This window comes from Cyrtonyx montezumae, unplaced genomic scaffold, assembly GCF_038088225.1.
Source record: "Cyrtonyx montezumae isolate F1298 unplaced genomic scaffold, pur_monq_1.0 scaffold_3, whole genome shotgun sequence".
In the NCBI taxonomy this organism is placed as follows: Eukaryota; Metazoa; Chordata; class Aves; order Galliformes; family Odontophoridae; genus Cyrtonyx; species Cyrtonyx montezumae.
The window spans coordinates 147229562-147253396 of record NW_027072034.1 but is presented as its reverse complement, the minus strand read 5'-3'; the positions used below and the strand labels follow the sequence as shown (position 1 = coordinate 147253396).

Sequence of the window (23835 nt, the reverse complement as noted above, 5' to 3'; positions counted from 1 at the left end):
CTAGATTATACTCTGGCACATCAGTACAAGAGCTGAAAGTGCTGCAGCTAAAGCTGTCTGCTGCTGTGATGTGGTAGGAGAACACGCATATGGATAAGCTTGGTTTTGGCCCTGTCAACTGCCTCTTGTACTATATCCTACCCTCTTTTCTTTCTGGCTCTCTGATCCACTTGTCCAGTTAGTATTACAGCTTCCAAAATGATCATAGTAGGTCAGAGTTCAGTGAGATCAGAAGCATGCTGCTGCACCTTCTTTCTTTATTCAAAGCTCAGTGTCCTTCTACCCCTAGAAAGCAAAACAAAAAAATACTCTTTGGATCTGTTCATACTCCCTTTGCCATTTCTTTTCCTTCTTAAATGCAGTCGTTACCAAGACAAGCTCAGTTGTCTTCAAATTGCATGTGCTTTGGCAGGCTAGGTGAGATTATTATGTCATGGATCTGGTTTTCCTCTGAACAGTGAGAAAGAGTAAAGCTGCACTCATGCTCTCTACTACTGCCTGAAAGGAGGGTGTGGTGAGGTGGGGGTCAGCCTCTTTGCTTGAGATCAGTGATAGGACCAGAGGTGAAGTTGCCTTAAGAGGATTTAAGTTGCACCAGGAGAGGTTCAGGGTGGATATGAGGAACAATTTTTTCTTCAAGAGTAGTGAGGCAGTGGCACAGGCTGCCCAGGGAGGTGGTGCAGTCACCTTCCCTGGAGGTGTACAAGAGCCATACGGACATGGCACTGAGGGACATGGGTTAGTGGACAATATTGGTGGGGATGGGCTGAAGGCAGGACTAGACGATCCTAGCGGTCTTTCCAGCCTTAATGATTCTGTGATGCTTATCACTTCCTGTGTGCCTGCGGGCTCGACCCATCAAAAAACCTTTACTCTTCAGTCTCATTTCCGACCTGTCAATCCAAATATTTAACATGAGAGTTTATAAATGGGTAAAAATCTCATCAACCCCCCTCTTCCTTCAAGCGAGGCTGATGTGCAGCGAGATCATACAACGTCCCGGGTTGGAAGGGACACCCCAAGGACCAGCGATCCCTACCCCCGGCCCCATTCGGCACCACACGGGCGGCGCCGTTCTGCGCATGCCCGTGGGGGCGCCGAGCATGCGCGCGGAGCGGGCGCCTCCCGCCGGCGGCGGAGCGGAGCGGGGCCATGGTAAGCGCGGCGGGCAGCGCCTCGTGGCTTCCTCCTCCTCCTTCTCCTCCCCCTCCCTCCCCTTCCCCCTCCCCGCGGCCTCCCCCGCCGCGCCGGGCAGCGCCGAGGGACGCCTGAGGTAGCGCGGGGCCGCGCAGGGCGGGCCGGGGAGCGGCCGGCGGGACGTGAGGGCTTCGGTGCGGAGCTGGGGCCTGCGTGGGGCGGGACGGAGCTGCTCCGTGGAGCTGGCCGTGGGACGCGACCCCGCGTGCCGACAGCTCCGTGCCGTCCCGAGCTGTCCGGCTTTTCGGTAAACCACGTGGAGTGGAGTGGTGAAATGCCGTTCGCAGCGCCCGTCTGTGCCCGCGTGGTTAGCAGTGCGTGGCGTTGCACCGGGCTGAAGCGGATTCGTGTAGTGGGGAGACGGCAGGGAACAGCGGCTATCCCTTGTGTCTGAACTTCCATTTGCAGAGAGCCTATGCCTTCCTTGTTTCTCACTAGCGAAGCTGGGGTAGCAGCAGGGAGAGGCGGAGTAGGGAACAGCCCTGCAGAAATTCACTAGGCCTCGCTGGGGGCTCGGCACGCTCTTGGAATGGAAGTAACTAACGTTTGTTCCGAACACAGCCATGGGGAATGTCTCCCGCACAGGTTCGCTTGCCTGCCTTGAGCACGAAATGATGATGTGGTGTGTTCTCCAAGTGCACGATGGTTTTCTTAGCTTCAGAATTCTGGGCAAAGGGCAGCGTTTCCTTAGGAGGAAAGCAGCGGTGCCAGCTTGTTAAAAAACATCGTGTGTTGGCAGGATGGGGCTGTGAGCGTGTTTGCACAGTTGGGAAATGGTTTAAGACTGTTTCCTGGGAAGGCTGTTGCTCTCAGCATCGTGCTGCTTTGTGTGCCAGTGGCTCCAGGCAGAACAGAGCTTGTGGCATGGACAGAAAGGGTTTTGAAAGCTAAAGCTAGGGTTTGGTATTGCATTTGCGCTGGGGGTCTTTTTATAGGAAAAATAAGTATGTATTTTATTACAATCATAAAATTCTAAAGCTGTGTAAGTAAAAATGCAAATGCATATTTCTTTCATCATATAATGTGCCCACGTTGCTTCGATGCAGGGGACCAGAGCAGTTTGAAATCTTCCTGATCGGATACTCTGCTAAGTCAGTGACTTCCATGCATTGTCAGGTCTGTTTACTACAGGTTCTACTTCAGAATGGAGTTTGCTTTTTATTTAAAGTTCTGTATATCCGATATGAATAAGGATTTCATTGAGAAAGAAATGAATCAGTAATTAAATGTTGAGTGCACTAGATCTGGCTGGAATGTATTCAGTGGTATATGCGCTGGTTTAGGTGGTTTTCTTGAAGCAAAAGTGACCATCCAGTTGTCTAGCATGTGTTTCTTAGGTTTTATTGTCTTATTACTTTCAACTGGTTTTGAGGTTGAGTCTTCTAATCACAACTTACTCTCAAATCAGAGGGATTATATGAAGGAGGAAGTGGAGGAGTGTGCTGAAGATGAGGCGACTGAATCGGAAGAAGACCTTGAATTTGATGAAAGAGTTGGATGCCTTCCCAAAGGTTCCTGAAAGCTATGTGGAGACCTCAGCAAGCGGAGGAACAGGTAGGCCTTACTGGCATGCTTACGTGATGGAGACTGCCTGTCAGCTCAGTATGTGTACTCTTAAGGCTAGGAGCTTCAACAAGAGGAAAGCAGTCATCTGTGTTCATATGAAACTAGCAAAAGCTGAATCTCAGTCTCTTAATCTACTTTATGTAAATGCATACTCTATTCCCCTGATAGATGCAGTCTTTGCTCATCTTGAGCGAGATTCTTTTGTGTAAAACTGATGAGAGAGTCAAATGTAAATGTTTGCTGTAAGGATTTTGAAATGATTACAGCTGGAAGTGCACTGTGTCGAGGACACAGTAAAAATACTTTATTTGCGGAGTCCCTCTAAGCTGTTTCTTTAATTCTGTATAAAGTTTCTGGGTAAGATTGCATTGGCATTGGAGTGAAATGGTGAAATGCAGGTTGGAATCAATGCTATGATTTCAAAAATTGTCCAGAAGTGTCTTAAGAGCTGGCTGAGTTGAGCATCAGGTTGAAGACAGCTTTCTGACACTTCTCATTTTGAAGATACAGCTGATTTCAAAAGTAAGGGAAGCCCTTTGAAGAATGAAACACTTTATTCCAGGGTGTGTGCTTGTACTGTCATCTGAGCTTCTCTCAGAGAACTGTAGCTTTAAGAACTATCTTTCCTCTTTGTATCTTACCAGAAAATGTTGCTAGTCCTTGGGTTTGTGGTAGGCTGATAAAGAAATGTCTTCACCTGTTGGACCATTGGGAGGAAACTTCTAGTAGTTAGAATTAGAGAGCAAAAAATCTCTTTGTGTGTAGTATGTCTGAAGCTCAGCTGAACAAAGAGTACAAGAAACAATTGTAATTTACTGATAAGCCTTCAAAGTCATTACATGGTTTGTGCTGTAGAAGTAAGTATTACAAAGATCTGTTTTACCTTACTCTTTCCTGAATTGCAGTGTTAATAATTGTAGCATTATTTTATGCATAGTAACCTTGGAGAGTTCATGAAATAACTCCTTGTTAGTTTTACAAAGCCCATTTCCCAGTGAAGTAGGTAAAGTGTTGGGTTTTTTTTTGTTGTTTGTTTGTTCTTCTGCAAATTACAACAGGCACAGTTAAAATTTCCTCTTTTCTGGTGTAGTACCATGCTACATGAGAACTTTGCTTTGGTCAAGGGTGCCTTAAAGATTTCTCAGCACCAGAAGTCATTTCAGCATTGTTTATGTGGTTTATTCCAGTGGCTTTATTGAAGAGTTTGTGATCGCCTCACACAGATTCTATAGTTGCATAGAAGATAGTGTCTCCATTTCGTTCAGAATTGGAGACCAGGCTCACGTTCTGGTATTATGGGAATGCAGAACATACCAGGACTCTGTTCACTGCCTTTTAGTATCTTAAAACCCGTAACAGAAGGACAAATCTCTCAGGGTGATTTTTGATTCCATCTCTGCGCTGAGAGAGTTGTCAGGAAAGAGGATCTGTTCTCAAAGACTTCCTTCTCCTGCTCGATTCCTTTGCTCAGAATTACACAAAAGGCAACTGTTGTGGCTCCAGCGCTTATGGCATGTGTTGCTGTGCAGGTTTTCATATATATGATTATGAATTACATAGCTTCTTGTGAAGACTTGGTCTTGAAATGTTTGTGATCTGGAAATGACAAATGATATCTGGTCCTATAGCACTGTGACTTTATGTCCCTGCTGTCATCCCTGGGCCATAAGCCACAGTATAATGAACTGAACCTTATCAAAAGCAGTCCTGTTTTTCTCCAGTTGGCTGGAGAATCCACAGAAGTACTCTACAGAATGCAGATAGAAGATGTGCATTGTAAAGGAGCTGTGCTAATCGCTGCTGTGCCACATAACTGAAGGTTCTCCTACTTAACAAAAGCCTTAATTTAAAAGAGGGGTGCATAGCGAGTGCTTCTGTACATGCTTGCCAAATTTCTGACTGTGTGCAGTAGGGTTATGTTCCCTTTGTGTTGCACAACCACTAGTATGATAAGTGGAGATAAGCAAAGTACATATGCTGTGAAATGTACCCTATAGTTTTCTTTCATAAAAATAATGTATCAGTTCTGCACTTGTCTAGCTGTTGGAAGAATGAATAAGCTGCTTATCATCGGAGTTGGAACTGTTCAAAGTAATGGGGTTGGCAGTCCTGGCTGTGCTGCTGTCCACAAGTAATATAAAGGCACCTTCTGTTTACTGGGTAGCACATACAATGTGTATTGTTTCTGCATAATGTTTGCTGTTGGCTTCTGGGCTCTAAAGCTAGGTTAAAAAGTTACGTAAGTTCTGGACAAGTGAAAGTTTGAAGGGATATGGAGGTTCCCCTTCTCGTTCCTTCATGCTTGGAGTTAGGATTGTGTTTCCCTGGACAGCACTACCTCTGACAGTGCTAGCATTTTAGTCTGTATGCTTCTGAATATTTAACCTTTAATGAATCCTCCAGGGATTTCATAACATCCCTCATTCATCTTTCTGGATGCAAAGATAGGACTTCTTTTCCTCTCCTATGCAAAAGGAAGTACTGTAGGTATGAGAATGCTTTTTTCTGAGGGCAGCTTGTGGATTTATAAATCACTCAAAGATAATAGGATTGTGCTGGTAATACTCAGATTCTGGAATGTTAGAGTTTTCTCCTGTTTGTTCCTGAATATTTCTCACAGTTTTTCTCATCATCTTTCAGTTTCTCTGATAGCATTTACAACAATAGCTTTCCTGACTATAATGGAATTTATGGTGTATCGGGACACATGGATGAAATATGAATATGAAGTAGACAAGGATTTTACAAGGTAATTTTTATTCATTATAATTTCAAGTTTATGTTGTCTGCTTTTCAGAAAAGAGGAGAAAAACTGATTACTGCAATGAAGGAGTCAAAATAATGTAGGTGTTTTGGTGCAGGACACCTATGAAGAACTCTTTGCTAACAGTTCAGGTGATGTTGTGATAAGTAACTCTTCCTGAGCTATGCCAACCCTCCAAGTTTGTGTGACCCTAATTTTTACAGTTATTATATATATTTCATTCTGCTGGAGATGAAGCTTAAGGGTTTATCAAGAGGTTACTTCTGATCTTGTCTCCTGGTCTGGTCCCCGAGATCACTGAATATTCATTTGCCATCAGCTTCGAGCCTTTCCTTCTTAGGTGATTCTTTCTTAGGTGATGCCAGGCACCTGTGTGAAGTCAAAGGAGATTTCATATACTGAGCACCTCTAAATATCACAGGACTAGAATTGAAATGACTTTAAAAGCTCTTTGGCTTAGTTGCTGTGGTAACAAGCTAAATGTATATATATATTAATTTGATGTCTTGTACTTCAGAAATAAGGAAGGGTTCTGTAAGGAAAAAAACTAATGAATGTGAGAAATGTAAGGGAGAGGCGTTAACATTCCAAGTTTCATCTTCATGCAGACAGATGTGAGGAGTTTCTAAAAGAGGTTCTTTCCTCACTGAAACTGTCCTAGAAGGCAAATATAGTCTGGTGCTTTGCTTAAGAGACTGTCACAGGGCTTCCTGCTGCAGGTTGCCCAATTGGATTGTGGGCTAATCGCTCATCCTGCCACAGCTTGAACCACTATTAACTTGTATCTCTGTAATTGCTTTTTCTTATATATACTGGTGTTCCCAGAAGGAGATCCCTGGGGATGACAGAACCATATAACTATAATGAGGGCACTTATTCATCACAGATTCAAGCTTTTTTGAAGCTGTTGTGAAAGCCAACAGAGAACGCCCTCATTACTGGTTGTTAATGCCACATAATCAAACTTGGTGCATCCTGGTGGCTTATTTTGCTGTTCTGCCCACCTGCTTTCATTCTGGAAAAGTTCAAGATGAAGACATTAATGTGCAAGGCATTTTGCAGTTATGACATGGGGCTCCTGTTGTGAAAAGAGCTTTTTTACCCTGAAGTCGTGCTAGCAAAACCAACATTCTGTTTTAGATGACAGTGTTTTCTGAGAACTGACTTTAACAATTCCACGTGATCCTGAGAAAAAGAACAGTGGTCTGTCTTAAGGAAAGAACAGCAGGAAGCTGCTCAAGTGTTTGCTCAGTGATAGATTTGTAGCTCTTATGTTATCAGATCTGTTAAACTGTGTAACTCATGGCACTGGTTTTGTATCAAAAAAATGTGCCAGGTGCTGAAAATGGTAAGTTCTTTGTATGAGCCTGACAGTCTCTTTGATGATATTGCAGGAAAGTGTGTTAGGAGTTGAACTTCACTTTGAAACAGAGAGGTCTGATGCTTTCATATCTTAAATGGTGAGCGGTCATCAGTGCTTTAATAATTGAAACTGTCTTGCTTCATTCATACTTCAAACAGCTTAAATTTATTGGTGTCAATTTTGTCAGTTGACTATTTTTGCAAGTAACGTGAGAGTTCTATTAACATTTCTCCTGATAGTTTTACTCACTGTAAATTACCTTTTTGCCTTTTTTTTCTCTTTACAGTAAACTTAGAATCAATATTGACATTACAGTTGCCATGAGGTGTCAATGTAAGTATCCAGTGGTGAAAACTCAGCACTTTGAGGACTCCTCATTGTATGTGTTTGCTCACAGTCTGACTGAATTTTGTTCACAGTGTTTGTTCTGACTTCTTTTGATCTTGATGACATACAGTGTACTGGTATCACTCACTGGAAGAATTGTTATGGGAAGCATCTTTGCCATGTCGTTCACTTCTTGCAGACCATTGGCATGTCTGACAGAGGGAAGGTGATCTGTTATACTGGTCTTTGGCCAGCTAGAATGAAAACTCATTATGAGACACGTATCAGCAGCAGGAATTTATTTTGACAGCAACATCTGCAAATATTAGCCTGGTCTGTTGATCAGCAATATCAGGATCTTGTATTGTCTCACAAGTGCTCATTTGCAGGCCATATTTTCTTATTCTGAAAATTTATTTTAATCTCTTAAAAACTATTTTCCAGTTAGCAACAGAAAGTGGAACATTCTGATTTTTTAGAGGTTTGTTTTGTTTTGTTTTGAAATTTGAGAAATGAATAAAACTTTGTCTTCAGCTAGTTCTGGTATGGATTCAGTGCTTGTTAAATGAACAAATACTGGCTTGTACATAACCAATCTTAGAAAGCTTGTGTATGAGTGCTTCATCCAACAACTCTGAAGCTGTTGCATCAGTGAGAAAATACCACAAGTGTGGCAAGCTTGGTTTTGGTGACTGATGGTCATCGCTTCATGATACTCAGAGGTTTGATAGCTTGAGAAGTAGGATTCTGTGGTGTCCCACCCCCACCACTTCCCTGGTAGTGCACTACTTCTTGACAGCTTTGTTTCTCCTTTTGTTTGCACTTTCTTAGCGAGAGATACAGTGTTGAATTGTTGGGTTTTGTTGTTTTTTGTTCTACTCCTGAAAATCCTCCCCAGTAACTTGTGCTGAAGGTTAACACTGTACTGTGAAAATTCATCTCAACTGGAACACTTGATTTTTTTGTTTGTGACCGCATATATGCCTCAATATTTTTCTCTCTGTTTAAAACAGATGTGGGGGCCGATGTTCTGGATTTAGCAGAAACAATGGTCGCCTCTGCAGATGGCCTGATCTATGAACCAGTAAGTTTAGTCTTTTTATTTAGAAATGTGAATTTATTCAGCAGTGTAGCACTGCTGGGTTGGTTTGCTGGCTTGGATTTTTTTTTCGCCGCGGTTGGACTGCACAAGAACATCTCCAAGTGTTTTGTGATCCCTGAGTGAGGTCTGCAGTGCTCACTGCAGGAATCTGCTTGGAAAATGGGCTGCGTGCTGTGATTCCTGCCTGCTTGCTCTCTGCAAATACAGCAGGTTTGATCATAGCACGCTCCCAGGTCAGTGATTTTAACCAGCTGATGGCTACAGCTAGTTATTTTTACATTCCCCAATTCTTCAGATAAATGCTGAAAGTATTTGTTATGGAAGGGGAACTATTAAACATCAAAAAAGAATTGATGTGACACCTTTTTAACTAGAAAAATTCTGTGACTGAAAAAATTGTGAAAAATCACTGTAATATCTTCATAGTCTGAGACAAGTTTTAAATTAAAAGTATCCATTTCATTTCTATATTGCAAACTGAAGGCACTGGAAATTTACAAGCCTGTGCTCTTAAAGTGGTTTTGCTTGCGTAATGCAATAAGCTTTGAAGTAAAGATACTGTATGAAAGTAATGTATCATTTAATGAGAACGTATCAGAACCTAAGTTCCTGTGCAGTTATTACATGCCCAATAACCCGAGTGTGTTCTGCCTATACATTTTGTCCTGTAAGGAGAAAAATTGCAAAGTTGTTTTCTTTTTTGAGTTGAACAAACAAGCAGGGCTGGCTGAGGTAGAGGTGGGATTTGGGAAGGAGCTTGGTTTCTTTCTTCTCATAACATATTCTCTTTATCTGGGTGTTTATCTCTATGCTGCTGCTGCGGCCAGTACTAGTATACAGCAGCAGTGATGATAATGTTTGAGAGAAGATCTCTTTGGCTGATCTCTTTTGGCCATAGGTCTGGGTAGTCTGGGTTCACTCCTCCAATTCTCTTCTGGGTAGCAGAGATGGGACTTCAGTGCTTCCTCTGTATTTCATTGGACGTGTGATTTTTGTTTCAGGTAGTGTTTGATCTCAGCCCACAACAAAAGGAATGGCAAAGGTAACTGAAGTACTGAGATGCATGCTTATAATATATGTACTGGAAGTGACTTCAAGGTATACCTGAGTTGAGTAACAGGGCTATATTTTGGGTCTCGCAGCTCCTGCTTGTAATTTAGGAGTGAAAGCCCGTAAAAAGAAGGGGAATTTATTTCACTTCAGTCATCAGTTGGGATGGCAGACACCCCCAAAATTGGCACGCTATTTCTTAGTGGAGTGCTGTTGTTTTTATGTGTTTGTAATAAAAATGTATAGGCATACCTGGGGCTTGCTTTCATTTTGTGGGTGGTAATGTGAGACTATTTTTCTTTATATGGAGCTATTCTCTTGCTTTCTTGAGAAGAATTAAAAAGAATTAAGAATTATTTGCCATAATAGCTCACCTTCCTCTACTGATAGATGCATTAATAATTGAGCTACACTGCTTCAAAAGATTGTTGAGATACTTGAAGAAGGAATGGAGGAAATGTTTATTTCTTCTGTTCTACACAAGACCAAGTGTACAGTGCACGTGTGCCTTTTTGTGAGGCCTGAAGGCTGCTGCACCTTACCCATACTCACTATACCTTACACAGCAAGCACTTGGTAGCACAAGTTTTAATTATGAGTTCAGAGATGGCTTGACATCCAAATGTCAGAGCTGAAGCACAGTAACAGATGGGAACATTTAGGCAAAAGGAGATGAGTTTGAATCTTTCATATGCCTTAGATGACACACTGTATATTATTTAAACTAGAATAGCATGATTATGTGTGATGCTTATGCTGATAGCCCTGTAACAGAAACTAGGGAGCCTGAGCTTTGGTATTTTGGTAACACGCTACAGTTAAAAGCTCTGGTGTTAAGCTGTGTTTACTTATTTTTTGATTGTATAAACTGTAATTCTCAAATTTTAATGCAGTGTTTTGTATTTACGTGAGATCTGGCTGATCCCTATTTATAAACTGCACCTGAAGCTGATGGTTACTTGTGAAGTTATTTTCTGATTCAGTGTCGTGAGCTTTCGCATTTGTATAATCCTCAGGATGCTGCAGCTAATTCAGAGTAGGCTGCAGGAGGAACACTCTCTTCAGGATGTGATATTCAAAAGTGCTTTTAAAAGTGCTTCTACAGCACTGCCACCACGGTAAGAAAAAGTTGGGTTATTCCTCCCTTTTTCCACTCCCCTCTCAGTTTAGACTTCATTTTTATGCTTACACAATTTCTTTTTCTTGAAGATGTTGGAAAAAAGAACTTTCTGCTTTTTTACTACATCTTAAAGTAGTGTTTTTGACACTTGTTTTTGAGGGCTGATGTTTTATAATAACCTCTGGGGTTTCCAACGTGGAGGTTTACACTTCTGTGTGTATGTATGCATGTGTACCTTAAACAGACACGTGTATGTGCTTTTTTAGGCTGTTCTATCTGATGCTTCCTTCCTACTGTGAGTCATTTAGTAATGCCAAAGCAATACTAAGCAAGTCTTTAAATGGAAGGCTCTTGTTCTATCCAGCAACTTAGTGCAAAAAACCAAAACTCCTCCTTTTACTTATGACAGTACTTTTATGATTTTAGAAATATCAGTCTTTGAATATTAACGTTTGAATATTTGTTAGTAAATGTCATGTTTTAAATAGAAGTGTTAAAATAGAGTGGAGGAACCTTGCTGCTTTCATTTTATTGGAGCTGCTTACAAAATGTTGGGAGGCTGAAGCACAGGAAGCTTGGTCTGCCTAATCTAAAGGCTGCAGAGTTTCTAAGGGGAAGATGCTTCCTGCATGTAAGCTGAAATTTCTTTCTCTGTGAAATACAAACAAACCTTAAATAAAAGAAAGCGAACAGCAGAATCACTCTGTGTACCTTACGTATTTTAATCTGGTTGAGGACTAAAGGCATCTGATTTTTCTGAGGCAAGGTAGAAAAGTGCTCAGAAATGATATTTTCCATTTAGTTGATGTCTTCAGTATCGTTAAATCCTTCTGTCTCCACGACACTTGCTAGTGCTGTATTTGAGATGCTATTTATATATAAAGTGTGTATAAGAAGCTTTTTTCCTCTCCGAGAAGCAGATTTGGAGATACAGTCTGAGTTGTGGACATCTCAGCAAGAGTGGGAGGAGAAGAGGTTCATAAAAAATAAATCAGGAAAGCTGTTTTTGCTACAGTGTTATGTGACGTGCAATTTGTTGCATGCAGTGTAGCAACGAAGATGTCTGAACAGACATTCTCAGCTATAAGTAAGGGGGGGTGGGATTAACAGGGCAGTGAGATATTTATTTGTAAGGTCTCGTGGTGTTTTCTGTTCAGTTGTTCAAGAATTGTGAGTTAGTTTTGTAGGCCAGATCACTGAATAAAAGGATAAGCAATAGCTTACTGGTTTCTGCGGGCTGGTCTGTATTTATGTCCCTCCTTCCCACCATCCCTCTTGTGATTCCAGAGAATATGATGGAGGGGTAGGTGGTAATGCTATGTCTTTGCTCCAGGAAAAAAAAGTCTAAGTATACTACATTATTTTTACTAGACAGTGAATATTCTCAAATACCTTTTTTTGTTTTTGTTTAAACAGGGAAGATAATTCATTAGAGTCTCCAGATGCATGCAGAATTCATGGTCATCTATATGTCAATAAAGTGGCAGGGAATTTTCACATAACTGTGGGCAAGTATGTTCTGTTCAATTCCTGAAAATAAAAGATTTTTTAAAATGACTTCTACACTGTATATGGTACATGCATGTATATATGTATGCTTTTAAATTAACAGCTGTGATTTTTGTTTGTCCCATACACATGCCTTTTCCATTTGATGTCTTTTCTAAGATGTTAAAATAAGCTCTTTCTCCTTGCTTGAGGTGTTGTGGTTAGTGCCAGAGTGTTAAAGGATGTCCACAAACATAAGATAGGGGATGGACTGCTTGTAGCTGCCTCCGTTCTTTGTGCCTGTCCTGACTTCTCCTTTCTGTTACTGCACAGTTAATGAACATGACTAACATGTAGATGTGTTTCTTTTCAAGTCCTGAGACAGTGTAGATACAGAGGCGTAGTGAGGAAGCAAAGTTCCCATTTCTCTTGATTTGAGGAGAGACTTTCTGATATGCTTCTGTAATGGTAGTAGCTTTGATAGGTCTTAGACAAATTTATGTTGTTTTTCTCTGCTTTCTGGTTTGGCCATCCTTGCTTTCTGCCTCCTCTTTCAGCAGAGATCTTAGCATTCAGTCTGTTTTCTAATTTATCTACATGAAATTCTGGTTGATGTCTTTGTGTGGGTATTTCTCCAAGTGTCTCTTCTGTCTGGTCTTGAACCACCTCTGTCAAAGATGTCAAAGTTCTTAAGCCCTTTCCAGACCCAATTGTTTCAGTCTTTCATGTGGCCTGTCATCACTTCTCTTTCTGCCTGAAGTTCTCAACCCTGAGCTGTGGTTTCCCTTGCTTCCTTTTGCTCATTGTTACATTTGTATTTCCATTAAACATGCTCCTCTTTCTCCTTGGGCTCTTTTTTTTCCCCTTTGGGAGCTTTCTTAACTACCCTTCTTCATTCCCTGTTAGAGCAGTTTCCTGGTTATTGGTTGTAGTCCTAATACATATATAAATGAAAGTTCTCTCTCTGGTGTTATTGAAACTGAAGGTGAGAGGTAATTTGTCTACATAGTCCAGATTAGGAAAACTGTGTCTTTCTGCACGGGTTCATTAAACAAGTCTTCCATAAAACATGTTTTCCTTTCTTTAGGGCTATACCACACCCTCGAGGCCATGCACACTTGGCAGCCCTTGTAAGCCATGAGTGTAAGTGCTTTCTGTTATCTCCATATGAATGAGCATCATTTCTTTCCTTTGCTAACAGAGGTTGTTGGAGTGATGTTCTAGCTGGGCAGTGGCATTACAGAAGAATGTGGGTAGTATTCTTTGAAATGTAATGACTCAGCAGTAATTTAACCTCCCTCCATCCGTTCATTTAACATTATAAGTATTAACTTCAGGCTGCTTCTATAGTAGTGATAACATAATGATCACAGAAATCTCAGATATATGTTGTAACACAGTTAGCATATGAAATTCCTTTATTTCAGTCCTAAGTACCAATTTCTTGTAAAATCTGCTTTTCAAGAGGTGAAGATTTTTAAGTCTGTCTCAATATTTCACTTTTGGTTTAGGAATCTAGATACAAAATGTCTGTTGCTGCAGAACATAATGGGAGGCAAGGGTGACTTACTGTGAGAAATGAACTCGGTGTTTATTTAGTCCAAATTGTACCAAGTGTCTGGCTGTGAACACAAGTGTATACTGTAAAACAAACATACCCTAACAAAATCGAGCAGTGCAGTAACTTGATAGCTGTCTGGTCCTTCCTCTGTACATTTAATTTACCTTTTTAATACTGCTGTGTTCAACAACCAGAGTTGTAGATTTTCAGCATTTGGCTAACAAGTGATTTTCCATTGCTAGATTTTAACTCTTTTCAGCTTCTAGGTTGATGACAAATGTAATTTGTTTTATAATTTATTTTCTACAGAAATTCTTTTAAAATATTTTGAATTTGAGTTATTTGAAATGTGCTTGTGATTGCATCAGTAAATCCAAATATGCAGATCCACTGGAATGTGTGTAAATATTCTAATAGAAGTGAGAAATAGGCGAGCCTTAATCTGAGTAAGGTACAGAATCTCATAGCTGTAAATGTTGTTTCATTCCTCTGTATTGTTTTTTAGCTTATAACTTCTCACACAGAATAGATCATCTGTCATTTGGGGAGCTTATTCCAGGAATTATCAATCCTTTAGATGGAACAGAAAAAATAGCATCGGATCGTAAGTGTTGGGTTTTTTTGTTTGTTTGTTTTTAAGTAAAAAAGCCTCTTGCTTTCTGTATGCATTCAGTAATTACATATAAAACATTAAATTTCACGAATGCTCTTAGAACTGGTGTGCATTATTACATTTGATAGTGAACATGGCACTGTTGAGTTGCCCATGTGGCATTTTAAATGATCAGTTTCTTTTCAATATCACTACTGATGGACTTCACTGTTCTGCTGAAGCTCACTTACAGAAGCTGTGTTGAAGTTACTGAATGCCTGAACAAGCTGTGAAGAATTGTGCAACTGTGTGCTGGGCAGGAAGGTCACAGAACCTTCTCTGAGGGAGAAGTAAAGAACAAACACAACCACACAACCCAAACCTACCAGCTGCAAAACAAACAAAGTGACATCAGGAGTCTTTAAGTTCTCATCCTGTGTTTGATTTGTCACTTCTGTGATACATTTTGTGAGGCAGCTTCAAGGAGGATTTGTATCTCAGTTTCCCCATGTATAAGTAAAGGAATATAGGGACCTACTCTACAGAGATGCCTACTTCTTATCCGCTGACGGTCATTCCCACATGCAGGTGATTGCTAGAACCTTCTGAAGCTGGTGTTGTCTCACAGTCTGGCTCTTCTGGCCCATTTTGTGCAATTGAAGTAGATGGTTTTGGTTTTGCCATGTTTGTTTTCTTAGGGAATTGAATCAAGTCAGCAGTCAGAAATGCATGTGTACTGATTGCTTTAAAATAATTCTCTAGAAGACCGTGTAATCCAGAAGAGAAACCATAACCAGTTTAGAAGAGATTCTGTTTTTACACAGACAACTAAGTACCTAAAACATACTTGAACCACTGTCAAGATAGATAATGCCTATTGCAGTGTGTGTCATGTAAGAAGTGACTGTGAGACTTGCTCATTCTGCTACCCTGCAAAACAGTATGGATTTTACTTGTGGCTCTAAGTGGCCCAATTTTAATGAGTATTTTCATTACGTGGGTAAAATGAATCAGTACAAATTTGATGTAGGCCTTCCTCATGGAAACTGATTTTGTTCACACGGATGGTGCTCAAGTAGGCTTGGCAGTGCTGGGACTCCTTGAAGAACGTCCTTAGTGTAAAGGCCTTAGTTGGTTAACTATTTTCATCACTACAGTTTGAGTTGTTTGTGACTGTGTCTCAGATGGTCTTTTAGTCTGTACTTAATTCAACACTGAGATTTGTTTTCTTTCAGACAACCAGATGTTCCAGTATTTTATCACAGTTGTGCCAACCAAACTCCATACATACAAAATTTCAGCAGAAACTCATCAATTTTCAGTGACAGAAAGGGTAAGTGGAAATAAGAGAAACCCATGCAGGGGAAGATCTGGCACCAGTTGGCCTTAACCAAAGCTCAAATGTGAGAACTGAGGCTTAGCTGTACTCTGGTTATTTGAAAACTCCTCTCCTAGGAGCCAGTTTAATGCTGAATCTGTAAAGAACGTCGTTATTGCAGCGTGGCGTTGGGCAAATCATGAGACACCAATTTAAAAGGCTGCTGTCAGTAAGAAGAGAGGCCTTACAAGTGCTAGCTCTGTGTCTCATCGTTTCCAGACACTGAACTCTGTTTTGATTTTTTTATTCTCAAGCCAAGGAAATAATTAAGCTTTGAAAAGCTTAATTAAAAATGGAAGCTGAGGAGAAAGGTAGGGACAAAGCCTTGGCCTAACTGGAAATTCAGAAACTACTTTTTAGTTTTATTTTGTAGAAGTGGTGCAGTGTTGTCTCAAGTAGGAGAAGAACTTGTGAATGGACGTGAATGAAGTGGCTTTGTGTACCTGCTGGCTTCCTCTCAGTTGTCTTTACTTTTGGAAAGCAAGCACCCTTAGCAGATGAGCTGGGAGAGGCTGTTTTAGCAGTTATTCACTAAGCAAATTGATCTGTAAGAGTATGAAGACCCAGAGAAAGGTGGTCAGCAAGATGTGGCTAAAATAGGAGTGCGGTAAGGTTCAGTGTCCAGTGCTGAATGTGATTTGAAAGGTGTCAGCAGAATCATCTCTGCTGTTGTTGAATTTTGAGATACTGTGTTTATGTGTTAGGAAGATTAATCCTAGCAAGTCTTCACTGGTATCCAAGGTATCTGATACAAGCTTAGTTATTTCCATCAGCTTTTAGTAAGCAGCAATTAAGTCTGCAGCAGTAGAAGCAGACAAAAATGGTCTGAGGAAAAAGAATTATTTTTTGTTGGTAGAATTCTGAGTGCTCTGTTTAACTTGATACCTTTTTTGCCTTTGACTTCAGAAGACCAATCAGGCTTAGGGAAACAAAGGGGGGAGCAAGCAAACAAAAATTTGAGCCTTAGTCAATGACAGGGTTCAGTTTAATTACCTTCAGTCTTGTTTTCCTGGTTATTATGCCCAGATCAACCTTCTGATCAACAACTGAACGTTGTCATGCTCTTGAAATACAGAGAACATTCTGTACTCTTTTATTTAACTGCTGTAAAATTTCTGTGAACATGTGTCAATATCCAGTGTGTTACTTTGTCATCCTTTTACTTGGTTCTGGTAGCAAGAGCAACACTGCAACTGATGTCAGCATTAGCTGAGTACAAAAGGCAGGTTGTCAAGTGGCAGTCTGCTTTGATTTTGTGCTGTGTTCTTTGTATTTTTTGAACACTGACAGTGTGAAATCTAGGTGAAAAGGAGCTGTGATATATTGCTCTTCTGTTCAGTTTTGCTTGTCTGTCTGCTTTTTATGGCCGAGATGTGGCTGAGCTTATCTTCAATTCATTAGGCTGTTTTCTTCTGCTCTTGCTTATTTTCAGCCAGACTTAGCTGGTGATGCATTTATCAGTTCTTCCCTAACAAAAGGATGATAGTAAACGCTCTCCTCTTCATGGTTTTGCTACTTGAGAGTTTGGGCAAATAAGAAATTGCAAAAGTGAGGATGGAAGGGTTTCAGTGAACACATTAGAACTGAGGTGTGTGACCCCTTAGAGTAGTAGTGGCAGCTTGTTACTTTTTATCTACGTCTGTGATAGTTTTCAGTCAGGTCACTTCAGATAAACGTGTTGAAGAGGCCTGGATTTGGGTGTTCACATCTCAGAGACTTAGGAACCTGATTTTAATTTTTTGTGTGTGTGAAAGTAATGGACTTTGACATATAAATGTACAGCGAGCAAAAAAAGAAATCAGATAGCAGTGGTCTAATTCAACTTAAGCTTCTGAATTTCTGTGATGGCAGGTAGGAGCTGGGGCACTGGTAGCAGTGCTCTTACAGGAATTCACCACGGCAGTGACTCTGCTCACCTCTGTTGTTTCCCTTCTGACTACTAAGGTGCAGCTCACTGGTATTTCTCTCTCATCTTGCAGGAAAGAGTAATTAACCATGCAGCTGGCAGCCACGGAGTGTCAGGAATATTCATGAAATATGACATCAGTTCACTTATGGTGACAGTGACAGAAGAACACATGCCTTTCTGGCAGTTCTTAGTACGGCTCTGTGGCATTATTGGGGGAATATTTTCAACTACAGGTAACAGTGCTTTCCCTCTTATGTCCTATTAGTTTGTGGGGGATTTTTGCTTGTGTTTTTAGATCACTGTGATTACATTATGGATAAATTACAGTGAGACCTGCACCTCTAGCAGGATTGGGGTTAAGAGCTCATTTCTTTGCACTGAAATGTGCAGTGAAATATACTCATTTCTTAGCATCCCAGTGTGCTGTGTCTGGAGAGCACCTGCTGCTTCCTTCTGATCTTCTTTGCATTTCCTGTAGTTGGGATCTAGTTGAATCAGTGTTGAAAGTTCAGATAACGTTTCCATCTGAAGTTGTTGGGAAGATTTTTCTTACATAACTTGTCAACGTACTGCAGAGTTTGGTCTTCAGAGGAAATAAACTAAGTCACAAAGACACAATTAGCTGTGTTAGTTGAGGCATAATAGGATGTCTTGCTCACAAGTTACTTTTCTCTTGGCTTTCACTTGAAGGGGCCTTAAGCTGAGAGCTCTTTCAGAGTAAATGGTTCTATCTCAGAGAATGTGTTTTCACCCTTGAAGCCACATAGAGGGGATTACCTTTGGATGGCCTTGCTCTTGTTTGTGTTGATGCATTTCAGGATGCTGCAGTTCTGTTTCCCTCCATGATGTTTCCTTTTTCATGTTGATTTCTTTGCACTTTATGTACTGCTTTGTTGCAGCATGTCTGTTTAATTGTTGCATAGAATGTTGTTGTAGTATTTGCATAAATACTTCGTTCCTACTGCTTGTGTCAATGAAAGTCACCTTTGACGTTGCAGGAATTTTACATGGCTTTGGGAGGTTTGTGGCAGAAGTTATTTTTTGCCGTTTCAGACTGGGCTCTTACAGATCCACATCGGTAAGAAAAACCAGCTTTCTTTAGTAGGTGCTGCAGCTGCATGATGATGGATGCTAAGAATTTGGAGTTGTTACAAAGTAGGACAGCTTTGGGTCTCGGCCCCAGGGGGACTTAAGGTGCTCAGCGTAACCCTCCTACTGACATACATCTGAGCAAAGATTGTATGACTTTTGAAATTGGAAAAGTGAACACATAAGGAAGCAGAGTGTTTTCTGAGGAGCTGATTTAATTAAACCACGTCTCTTACAGATTTCTCTGCCACATTTCTTTGTCATCCATGCTGTGTTACTTACATGTGCTGCAGGGGTGTGGTGTTGCTGCTGGTTAGCTTGTGTGCTGCTGCCATGCAGTGTGAAGGAGCTGAGCAGTCTTTACATTTCCCTTCATGGGACATTACTAGAAACGTTCCTCTAGCAACTACTTGATTTTACTTCACCTTTATTTTTTCAGCTTAGTCTGTAGCTAGTCTTTAAGACTTCTGTCTTTCTCTTGACCATTTGTTGACCTTTGCTAGCTGGCAAGGTTACCTGAGTGGAAGGAGAGGAGGGAAGGCAAGTAGATTTGAATGATAAAAGCTATATATGATTTTTGGAGGCCAGGTGAAAGTCATACCAAAAATAGCTGAGTGAAGGAACATGTGTTTGGGGCACGGGGGAGATGATGTTCCTGGACAGTCCATTAATACCACTGTTTTTATTTGATCAGGACCCACTTCCTGATGGCCACACAAGCAACCACTTACCTCTGACTACGGACAACAGCACGCATTAACGCCTCCTGGGAGAGTTCTCTTTCTTCCTGCCTGATACAGAAGACATTTTTTATAATAAGAGAACGTTGTGCAATATGCAGAGACAGTGCTAATGGGCAGTGAAAAGTGAAGCCTCTACAAAAGCAAACAGTTAATGTAACTTTTTCTCTTTTTATGTGCATATGGAGTCAGAGGAGGCCGTGAGGCCGTTGCGATGGACCATCTTCTGGAGATTAAAGGAGGGCTCCTGCCAGTGCAGTGTTGGTGGTCAAGCTGAGTGTTTCTGACTGTCGTCAACTACTGGAGGGTCTGCTTAGTGATCTCAGTTCTGTGCCTGGGAGGCACAGAGAAAAAGAGGACAACTGCGATGTGTGGAGGGCTGGGCAGCAAGCAAAGAGGGACAGTAGTAAAGCTGTCGTTTTCTCTTAGGTTTGCAAACTGGGTTTGTGTTTTCTTGTTCTTTTTTAATGACTGAGGGTGGGGGCTAAGATACAAGTGGATCTAGAAGATCCCAAAGATGACAGAACTCTGGAGTAAGATGGAGCCCAAGCCATGATGTTGGTTGTAGCCTCTGCCTGTCCGTAGTCTCACATTCCTTAAGAGGAAGAAGCATGCTGCAGGGCAGGGGAGTTCCTCTGTTTCCACACAGCTGCTCAGCCAGCACTTCTGGTGTTGTGGAGGTGTCCAAGGCCTCTGAGAATGGGTTCCAGTGTGCCTGGCCCTGTTTCTGATTTGGAAAAGAAGTCTTTTAAATGTGGCATCTGAGCATAGTTTTGCCTCACAGAAGATCAGGTAACTTTATATGCCCCTTTCTGGGTTAAGAAGTTGCTTTAATGCAACTTTCCTCATACCCTTGCTGCTAGCATGCAAGCCATGCTATGTAAACCCAGGGTACGGAGAGCAAAAGAAGCAAGGTGCTGCCTTGCTTTGGTTCAGTTACACACGGTGGGAACATGCAATTCTGACCAGCTGGGGTCTGGGCTGGGCTGGGCAGGGAACAGTGGAGTTGGGCTCTAAGCAGGAGTTGGCATCAGGGCATTGGAATCATTTTGCTGCAAACAAATGGTGAGAAAGGGTGTGTGGAGTTCATCCTTACTGTTCATGAAGGTTTTTGTAAAATAAACAAAAAGAGCAATATCCGTTTGTATTGTTACTGTGCTGTTGAGAGTGTTATTGATGCAGCTGCTGCTTTGAGAAACTGAAGACTGTCCTCTTGCAGCTGAACTGTGGGTGTACACCTGTGGTTCAGCAGTTATTCCTACAGGACAAACAGCGATATTGGTGTGAATCGTTCTTAGCAAAACTGATCTAATAATGTATTAGGAGATGATGCTGGCCTTGGCTTTACCAGGGACTAACTAAGGAAAATAGAAGCCTTCGTGACATTGTCAGGTTCTGCTGAGTTTGGTTAATGAACGTGGTTCACCAGAAGCTTGGATCTTGGTGATGGACACAGTGTAAATCATTGAGCTGATTTTTCTATGCAGAGCTGGGAGCTTCCTAAGCTGAACTGCACAAAGTGCTGCATCAAGTGTGGGAAACAGGGAATGGCCTTTGCTCAGTCTGACTGTTGGGAAAGGCAGCAGTCAGGGAGCCCAGGTCTGCGAGGTAACAGCCAGCTTTGGTGCTTTTCTATTTTAGGCAGTTTATGGTTGGTTGTTTGCTTTAACACTGATTAAAGCTCCACAATTTGAAAAAGAAACTCTTGCCCTCAGTGAGAATGAAGATCAGAAGCTGTAAGTTCTGGGTTGGCGTTTCCCTCTGAGGTTTCTTCCCTCCTTCTGCTTGAGCTCGCTCTGCTGGAGATCTGCATGAAACAGACTGGACTGGTGAGAGATCTCAGTTGACTTTCTGTACCAGAACTTCAGTGTTACTTTCTGTTTTCACATGAAGAGCCCAATGGCTTGTTGTGTCTTAAATCCTCACATGCTGTGTTCCTGTTATGCCATCTAGAACAAAGCTCATGTGACAGAGGAGAATTTAGGGTTGACCTCCACACCTGAGGCACTGCTCTGCAGGCTGAATGCAGCATCATCTCAGCTTCTGTGTTCGTGGTGCTGTTTGCCTTCTTGTACAGAGGTTTGGTTGTTATAGGGGTGCTGCTGAGCCACGTGCTACATGCTGTAGCTTGGGTAATGTGCAAGGGTGTTGCAGAGAGAACTGTAGGTGTCCTTGGGCATGTTTGCGTTGTGGGCAAAAAGTGAAGAGTGTGGTATGAACAAAATGAAAGGAATGGGCTCCCCAAGGAGACAAGTGGCGATGTTGCTGTGATGTGTGAGCCCTGAAAGGGAGGCAGTAAGTGGAAAATGATCGTTTCCTGGGGCAGGAAAGATGGTCAGAATTATACGTTTTTAGCTTTGGCTCTAATACGGTGAAAAGAGAATGCGGGAAGAAGCGTTTCACCTTTGTCAGGTGTGTCCACAGAGTGTCAGCTATAGATGACTCTGGCTGCCCACTGCCTCTCTTGCTGTGTTTCTGGAAGCAGGGCAGGTTGGTTTCTTTGCCCATCTGGAGTGGTTTGGGATTTGCTCTGCTGCTGTACGTGTCTCCAGAGGCGTGGGCTGTGCCAGTGGGAGCAGTCATCTGGGCTCTGTCTGAGTGCCTGAGCGTTGTGTGTGGATGTGGGTGTCCCCCCAAGGCCCCAGGAGCTGCTTGTCCCAGCGTCCCTGTGTGCTGGGGGGTGGGGAGGGCAGCAGGGAGCTGCCAGCCTGGTCTGGGTGGTAAGCCCTGTCCCTCCATGCAGGACACATTACTACTTACAGGCCTAGGAGGAATGTGTGCTGCCAGAAAGTCATACGTGAAATTAAGGCTTTTTATCTTTTTCTCCACGTGTAGTTACATGAGAGGAGGTGAAGGAATGTAAGCAGAGATTTCTTGAGTAACCCCGTTGCTTTAAGGCACGAGATGACCCAGTAAGCTGCTGCTGTAGTTTGTCTTAGCAGGATGGAGTGCCCTTTCGACCCATCACCTGAGAACCAGAATTGCACTGCGCTGAAAAATCTCTATGAAATCTTTGCATTAGGATCACAGAATTGTAGGGGTTGGAAGGGACCTCCAGAGATCACTGAGTCCAACCCCCTGCCCGAGCAGCTCCCTAGCCCAGGTTGCACAGGTAGGCGTCCAGGCGGCTCTGGGACGTCTCCAGAGAAGGAGACCCCACCACCTCTCTGTGCAGTGGATATCACACTTCAGTGTTACTTGTAGATTTTGCAAAAGATCTCCGAGTAGAGAAAGAAAAAGGTGAGATGTAGCCATACCTGACTGCAGGAGCTGAGTCTGGGGGCTTGCTTGCTTCATGGCTCAGTGGGAAGTGGTGTAAAAAAACCAGCAAGGTGCCTCAGTGGGTGGGAGCAAGCCAAGCAGGACTGAGATGCCTGCTGTGGTGAGTGCTGCAGAAGCAAGCTAGCAGGGACTTGGCTCCTGCCATTTGGGGCCCTGCACACCATGACTGCAGTGCCAGCCCTTCCTCTGCCCGCACCCCGTCCCCAGGAGGCGGCTCGTGGCTGTGTTGGCTGGGGCTGCTCTGCTGTGAGTACCCAGGGCTGTGAGCACTGCCCCACACACCACTGCCCTGCTGAGATCCGTGCAAGCTGTCAGGGGCTGCTGTGGGAGTCGAGCTCCAAGTAGCCAGCACAGTTGCTTAGGAGCCGTCAGAGGTGTGTGTTCAGCTGTGATTAACTGTACAGACAGAGGCAAGGTCGGGGAGCCAGCGTTTGCCTTGTTTGGCTGTGTAGTTCTGCGTGAGGGTATGGCACTGTGTGCTGTATAACCATTGCATTGCCAGTGCTCTGTGAAGCAGGAGGAATGGAATGGCATTGGTTGCACCATCAGTGGTGCTGGTGATGCTGGCTTCCTACTTTGCTCGGTATTTTTGAGCCTGTGGTCTGTTTTACTCCACGCAGGTGATGTAGAACTCATTTGCTGCTGGTTATGAAGTTGCTCAGCGGTGATGCTGACTTAGCTCGGGTGTGTGGGATGTGGTGCTTCTGTTCTGTGTTTCCAGGGCTCAAGCCGTGGCTGCTCTCGTGCCTACAGCTGCTTTGGTGGTTCAGTTTGAAGGTCTCTGTGCTCAGTAAATTAGAGGCCTACTTCGGGTGGTAGCTTGCCTTCTGTGGGACAGAGCTGAGGGCAGATGCCTTCCCTTGGCTTCCACGTATCAGATTTTGCTGAAATCCTTCTGTGTGATGTATTTTTTAGAATAGTAGAATGGCTTTGGTTGGAGAGGACCTTAAAGATCATCCATTTCCTGGCTCAGGCTGCCCAGGGCCCCATCCAACCCGGCCTCCAGGGATGGGGCACCCACAGCTTCTCTGGGCAGCTGTGCAAGTCCTTACGCCGTCTGAGTAATAAATTTCTTCCTGACATTAACCTGAACCTCCACTGTTCTAGTTTAAAACCATTCTCCCTTATTCTCTCTCTGTCAGACCACATAAGCAGTTGATACCCCCTCCTGCCTGTAAGCTCCCTTCAAGTACTGGAAGGCAGTGAGGTCTCCCTGGAGCCTTCTCCAGGCTGGACTGGCCCAACTCCCTCAGGCTTTCTTCACAGGAGAGCTGCTCCAGTCTTTGATCTCCTTCATGGCCCTCCTC

General features: G+C 42.7%; 1 protein-coding gene across 3 annotated transcripts; it reads left to right on the top strand.

Annotated features, from left to right (window-relative positions):
- The first annotated feature begins 1122 nt into the window (after positions 1 to 1122).
- On the top strand, positions 1123 to 20471 carry ERGIC2 (ERGIC and golgi 2). Of its 3 annotated transcripts, none has more exons than XM_065743589.1 (14): positions 1123 to 1155; positions 2606 to 2751; positions 5404 to 5512; positions 7177 to 7223; positions 8231 to 8301; positions 9321 to 9361; positions 10386 to 10487; positions 11906 to 12001; positions 13065 to 13120; positions 14044 to 14142; positions 15366 to 15463; positions 17488 to 17650; positions 18416 to 18495; positions 19201 to 20471. In XM_065743589.1, exons 2-14 carry the CDS (start codon positions 2646 to 2648, stop codon positions 19264 to 19266), a joined length of 1134 nt encoding a protein of 377 aa, XP_065599661.1. In that variant the 5' UTR covers positions 1123 to 1155; positions 2606 to 2645; the 3' UTR covers positions 19267 to 20471. The 3 variants fall into 3 exon arrangements, with proteins under 3 accessions (XP_065599661.1, XP_065599662.1, XP_065599663.1); XM_065743590.1 differs by lacking the exon at positions 1123 to 1155 and adding an exon at positions 1216 to 1273; XM_065743591.1 differs by lacking the exon at positions 1123 to 1155 and adding an exon at positions 2211 to 2313.
- The last annotated feature ends 3364 nt before the right edge of the window (positions 20472 to 23835 follow it).